At 35.6% G+C, this 7,146-nt stretch overlaps 1 protein-coding gene across 1 annotated transcript; it reads right to left on the bottom strand.

The window, feature by feature from the left end:
* Positions 1–374: 374 nt before the first annotated feature.
* On the bottom strand, positions 375–5,601 carry LOC114371729. Its single transcript, XM_028329082.1, has 8 exons — positions 5,482–5,601; positions 2,689–3,059; positions 2,275–2,391; positions 2,017–2,154; positions 994–1,124; positions 812–888; positions 696–737; positions 375–455 (listed from the first exon to the last, which is right to left on the bottom strand). Exons 1-8 carry the CDS (start codon positions 5,599–5,601, stop codon positions 375–377), a joined length of 1,077 nt encoding a protein of 358 aa, XP_028184883.1.
* Positions 5,602–7,146: the final 1,545 nt, after the last annotated feature.

Below are 7,146 nucleotides of genomic sequence, written 5' to 3'. Positions count from 1 at the left end.
TTTTAAAATATGTAGGAGCCGCTTGAGACTGTCGAGGGCCGTTATTTGGCATGTTTGCACGTCAAGGAACCCAAAAAAAATAAAAGCAGTGCCCCGTTCCATCGAATCGCACCTCAAACGGAGGCACCAAAAATAAAAAAAGTTGGTTTTCGGCTTATTAGAAACATATAACTAGCATTCAGTTCAACACAAATATAACAATTTGACACAGTAACACTTGTTCACGGAACAATTGATTAATTACATGAACATAAATCCAATGAACATATACATACATAAATATTACAAGTTCAGTGTCCGCTTAGGTCTACATGCGTTGTATTAATTGTCATTAGGCTTAAGTATTGCTGCATTCTACCTACATATGCAGTTGGCTATTGTTTTGCCTCCGGATACGCATTGCTTGACCACAACAACGCCATAGGCGGTAAGGGACAACGATCTTTCAGAAAAACCTGTTAAGTGAAATTACAATAATAAGTTAAACAAACAAACCAACACATTCAATAATTGAAATTATTTGATTAAACGAATTTTCAATGGACCTGAACAAAATGACTGTCATGCACATGACCGACGCATATTATGCGGTGCGCAGCAGAATCGGCCGATGGTCGACTTCTGAGAGGAAAAAATGTGAAGCTCTGTTGTCATGACAATGATACAAGGATTACATTATATCTAGACGCAATTACATATCTCATATTCGTTATATCCATCCATTTGTCCATACTAACCTAAATCACATAACAAATACACGTGTCAGTCATATAAACATTACTTATGTAAATAAAAAGCATAAAACACATACCTTGGATAACCCATCCACGTGTAGGGACAACCTCAGCTGTTCATATCTCTCCGTGCCACCAAAGATCTTTATGTAGTCTTGCGACCATTTGCCAAGTTCTTTAATCAATTCATTATGCATCATGGCCTAACACTCTTCTCCCATACCTAACAAAGCGGAAACTGACTGATATCCACAATTACCATCCGCTTTCACATCAACAACATCCTCAATGAAACCATGCATAAATGGCGGAAATTGATCCAGCATGGGGATCATCCTTGCTGGCTTCGGTGGTGCAAAAGATGATGCACTGGGTCTGACTGAGGTGTTGCTGTTTTGAACCGAATGATAAGCATCAACATACTCCCAATAAGATGGATCACACTTTGTCGATCTTTCGCTTCTTTTCATTACCTTTTTCGGGGCACCTTTCGTCTTAACCTTTGTTGGAGGAGGACACATAGAGGTCTCATCGGGAAACGCGAATTCTCGGAGTTTACTCTTGAAAGCAACTTTCCCACAAACATCAAGTTCCTTGAATCTTTTATATATTCTATCCATCTCTTCCTTGATGCTCACTTCGGCCTCACATAGCCCCTGGTCTAAAAAATTAAGTCTCCTCCAGTACATATGGACTGCATCCAGTGGGATGCTGTCACCCTCATACCTTTGTAGCTCGCATGCACAAGGAAGACCTAACGTGGTTCTCAAGACACACCCACAAGAAGACACATTGTCTTTCAAATGACTTACGCGCTCAAACTCAACCGAAATTTCATTTAAAGCGTACCTTGACACCATTCCCAGAAGCCTCTTGTATAAGGTTTTCTTAAAAACATGACCAACGACATGCGTACTTGTTTCGAATGATGCTCTAATTTTAGTGTGCTGCAGCGTCATCATGTTGTTCATTGCATCCCAAACACTACAGAGGTCTCCAACGCTATTCTGTAATATCCTCTTCAAAGACCAATGAGCAGATTCAACCCTACATTTAAAACACACAATAGAGAAGACAAATTAATAACAATAATGTTCCAAACAATCATTAAAAGAAACTTGACTAATATAATAAAACATTTAAATACCTATTTGTTGTTGTGTTGCCTAGGTGCATCACCTTATTCGTCCAGGCCAAGATAAATTTCTCTTTGTGTGGGATAATCCATGTCTCACATACATAGTCAGTGAACATTGGCCACGGGGAACACACTACTTGAAACCTTTGAAGGTGCTCAGGGAACTCCTGTTCCAAAGGACAATCTACCAGGTTACCCCAGTTATCCATTACGTAGTCCCAAACATTCTTTTGACCAACAAGCGATTTACACTTTGCCTTTACATTCTTGTCTATGTGAAACCTGCACAACAAATTCTTACACTCCGGAAACACAACTTTCACAACATTCATCAGGGCTAGGTCTCTGTCTGTGACAATAACAACAGGAAGGCGATCGTTTCTTAAAAAAAGGTCTCGAAACCGTTCCAATGCCCATACAAGATTGTTCACGCGCTCACCCTCCATATATGCAAACCCAGCAGAGAAAGTCATCTCGGTTGGTGTCACCCCCACAATGTCAAGCAATGGGAGTCTGTACCTATTTGTTTTGTAGGTACTGTCTATCAAAAAAACAAGATGACATGCGTTACATAACTTAACTGCATCTGGGTGACACCAAAACAAATCACACACCACATCTTCATCCTTCAATCTATGCCAATGAATGTATTGGTCACGTTCAAGGAGCCTCATTAGGTGTTGCATTTCACTATCATCTCCTCTGATTGAAGAACGGTATGCACTTCTTGCATTGTAGATTTGTTTGATTGTGGTGCAACTGCTGCTGTTGTGCTCCTTCAACGTTAGCAGGATGTTTCTTGGTTTCACATTCGACTTCGTCATATCAGCAATGATATTCTTCTCATCATTTGTCAATCTCCCAGCATTTGGATGTCCAACTAAGGTCTTCGCCAATTCATGGTTGTGAATCCCACATATAAGCTTCACCGCCCAACCTTCACCTCCATGCACTGGTTTTCCACGAATCTTAAATGGACAACCACATTTTCTAGTACCTGTGTCTCTTCTAACAAATTCTTTCTTCCTATCCTTGTACTTACCGCTCCTTTCACACCCAATTAAGACAAATGAAGTTCTTCCTCTGCTGCCAGTATATGTATCAGACCTCATAATTACTACAACAAAACCATTTTCATGGGCAACCATTCGAGCCCACTTCAAAACATCTTCTCGGGTTTCAAAGACCTAGGATACAACCACGACATATTAATTTTTACACAAATCATACATTAGACCAAATAATTAAAACTGATCGACATGATTACCTGAGAAGTATTAAAAGCATCTGAACAATCAACATGTGCTTCATTCACACCACAATCTTCTTCATTTTGAAAATCCATATCAACTTCTTCAGACATCGCACTATAATATGCCCATTGATCTTCGTCCATCTTAATTCAAAGTATAACTATCACCTGATTCAACATTCAACTAAATAATTTGAACAATACAGCAACCCAAAAAAATTTACAAACTATCAATATCAAACTAATTCAACATTTGACAACCTCACACAAATATTTAATCTACGTATACATAACCAAATTCAACTTTTAATTACATAATTCCAAAATTATAACCTACAAAGCTCATTTAACCAAAAAATACCTCAACCTAGGCAAAAAAATCAACAATTCAACCAACAAATATATTTTTATGTTTCACATAAATTACAAATAGAATTAACCAAAATAACATTCAAAATAATCTTAAAACAAAAAAAAAATCATAAAATGAATTACTCCACGGAAGAAGCAGTCTTCCGCAGTTGTAATGTCAACTACGGAAGACAGCTTCTTCCGTGGAGTCTCGCGGAAGACGTCTTTCGTGAGATTCCACGGAAGAAGCATTCTTCCGCAGTTGTAATGTCAACTTCAGAAGACTGCTTGTTCCGTGGAGTCTCGCGGAAGATGTCTTTCGCGAGACTCCACGGAACAAGTTTTTTTCTTTCGTTGTAATGTCTTCCCCGGAAGAAAATTTTGTGCGTCGAATCTTACACCATTCTACTACCAAAAATAAACAATCAACCACACAAAAGCAGCTACGTACCTTAGTTGACAAATATCACACCAAAGCAGAGCACAAACACAACCAGTACCGACAAAAATCACACAGCACAAGCACCAGAACGGAAAAAATGCACCAGAACAGAGAAAACGCACACCAGAATAGAGGAAACGCAGGAGAGAGAAAGCAAAAAGCAAGAATAAAAAAAAAACAGATTTTTATAAAAGGAAAACATACAGGAGCATTTTTGGGTTTTTAAAAAATTGCTGGGTGCACCAACAATGTTGCTGGGTGCCCCTAGCAATTCCCAATAAGTTAAATTGATATACAGGTCTCCGTATTTTTAGCAATTTTTCAATTATACTCCTGAACTTTTTTTTTTCCTTTTAATTGAGTTTCAAAATTTTTAATTATATTTTCCTTTCTAATCCTGGTTTATGAAAAATTATCCACGAACGTCTAATTAGATGTGCGGATAAAGGACTGGTATTTTTAAAGTGTGTTATAACTTATAAACATTACTTAAGTTAATTATGAGAAATTTATGCAGAATTTCACCATTTACATGACAATTCAACCAAACATTCTTTCACGAAGTTTTGTCAAATTGTTTGGCTTTACAAAAAAATTAAAATTCTACCAATTTTTTTTATAATTTACTGAATTATTTGCACTTCTAATTAAGTGTTTGTAATTATCTTCATAACAACAATTATGGTCTAATTAAATAATAAATAAAAGTTCAAAAACCTAATTAAAAGAAAAATAAAAAATATAATTGAAAATTTGATTAAAAAATATGTGGACTCCCAGAATCAATAAACCCATAAAATATAATAGAGTTTAGTTTATATATACATTTTTATTCACTTTACTAGATTTTGATCACTGCGATGGAGGGAGAATCAGAGAGTGTGTAAGATTAACTAATTTAATAAAAAATTTATTTGGAAAAAATTTGTATCTTAGAAGTTGCAATATTATTCAATATTATTATAAATGAGCAATTAAGAAACATTTATCCGTAAAATATTTCATATTGTGCAAAACCACAATATAATGAAAGAGAAATTAAAAGGGTTATGATCCGTAAATATATCCTAATTCTGTGGATATATTTTAGTTGAGCGCATCATACTATGATATGAAAAAGTATATAACATTTACTATTTTGAGTTATTAGAAAAAAATAAAACAAAAGATTCAAAATAAATTTAAAAAAATTTAAAGGGATACTGATAAAAAAATTAATGAAAAATATTTTTTTAAAAAAAATTAAGGAATTAAAAATTAAAATTTGATATAGTTGAGAGATTAAAAACTTAATTAACTTTTTTTTTTTTTTTATCGTCACACACTAATAGTTTAGAAGATGAACATAATATGCAACATAGGCATATGCTACTGTGGTCAAGTATGTAATTTGCGGATGCTGCATGCACAAAATCTTTTAATCCTTAGATTAGTGTTTGGTGCATCATGATATCTTGAACTTCCCACGTCATTTCGTTTCTCCTCCAACTCTATCCCTTGCGAATCTTGACATCATCGATGTGATTTTCAATGACTTCTCCATTGTCACTGGCAAGCTAGTCACCATTATCCCCTTCCATTCCCCTCCAATCACCACCCACACCTGCCACAAGCGCCATCGTGACCCATCAAGAGGGTACTCCGAGAGAGAGGTTGAGAGATCGAAGAGCTTGCCCCCGCCCATTAATGAACAAAAACCCATTAAGGGAACCATTGGTGCAGCAACGAAAACCTTTCAACTGGAACCTCAAAAATGAACCACATAAAAAAACCATGGAAGAGCACGTTTAATAAAATAGACCCAGAAGACAAAATTACAAAAAAAATAAAAATTAACAGTATGTTTGGGGACCTCACTCTCTCTTCAACTTTGGGGAAACTAATATAAACCTCAAGATGGATCCACCATGACGCTTGACAAGATTGAGGAAGGGATCGACATCGTCAATGGTGTCGTCGATCTCTTCAGAGAAGCTCGCTAGTGCAGTTGATCACGTGCTTTGGTAAGGATGGTAGAAGGGGAGAAGGAGATTGGCATGCATGGTATAGTTTTCTGAATTTTGTGAAAGTGCAACAAAGCGTTCTTATATTTGGTCAAAAGGGATAAAGGAAGAAAGATACAGTGTGGGAAGTCCAAGATACCATGATGTACCAAGGTCTAATGTTAGGTTTAAAATAATTTGTGCACCATACACAAGTTTACATACTTGACCACCGTAGCCTTGCCTCGAACATAAATTAATTCTTGCCACATGAAACATCTGCCACTTCCTAGATTGCCGCAAACCCAAACTAATATCGCTTTCCAAATGCAAATATAGACTTTCCCTTCACCTGCACCCTCTGAACCACAACTATCAACATTGACCCATGCAACAATATAACTTTCTCACGTGCAATTCATGTGATTCCTCCCATTGCCTCCGTGAAATATCTCAATGAAGGGCACCACGTTGTTGGATCTCATTGATTGGATCACCATGAGCCCCTTGTGAAACCTTACAGGTCACCATTTTCGAACCCCAAACCGTACCTTCGATCAACACATATAGAGCCCAAACTTTTGCCCTGAACTTCAATGGATGCTAATGATGTTGTTTACGGTCTAGGGATTTCAAACCCTTTTTCGTTCTTGTTTGTTTGATGGCAATGTGTGATGCTCCTTCACACACACACAAGTAGAGATAGTTGTTGTACTTTAAAATGTAAACTCAATTCAAAATAACAAATCAACAACATTTGGTTTAATGACAATATTCTGAATTCATTCCATGACTGTAAGAATTGGCTCTGCGAAATCGTTTCCTCAATGCTTGATTAAAATATAGGATTGTGATTTTGAGAATTGATTAGATTTGGGATTGCAATTTGGGGGTTTGATTTAAAATATAGCGAATGTGATATGACATTTACTCATTATGTTTAGTAAAACTAGCGGATAAATTAGTTAAAAACTTATAAGTTATAAGCTGAAAAATAGAAAGTTTATAAACTAGCATATTTAATTAAAAATATTTGGTAAGATTAATTGAAAAAGTTAACCGATAAATGTAAAAATAAGCTTGTAAAATAGTAACTTATTTTAGTCAAAGTAAAATTTCAAGTTTAATAATAACTAAGAAAATTAAATATGTCATATAGTGTTTATAAAAATGTTAAAATAAGTAACAAGAATTTTGAATTGAATAAAATAATAAAATAAAATTTCAAATAAATTAATGAAAATAAA

Source organism: Glycine soja, chromosome 10 (genome assembly GCF_004193775.1).
Source record: "Glycine soja cultivar W05 chromosome 10, ASM419377v2, whole genome shotgun sequence".
NCBI lineage: Eukaryota > Viridiplantae > Streptophyta > Magnoliopsida > Fabales > Fabaceae > Glycine > Glycine soja.
The sequence above is the reverse complement of the archived record's forward strand: the minus strand, read 5'-3'. Positions and strand labels throughout refer to the sequence as shown.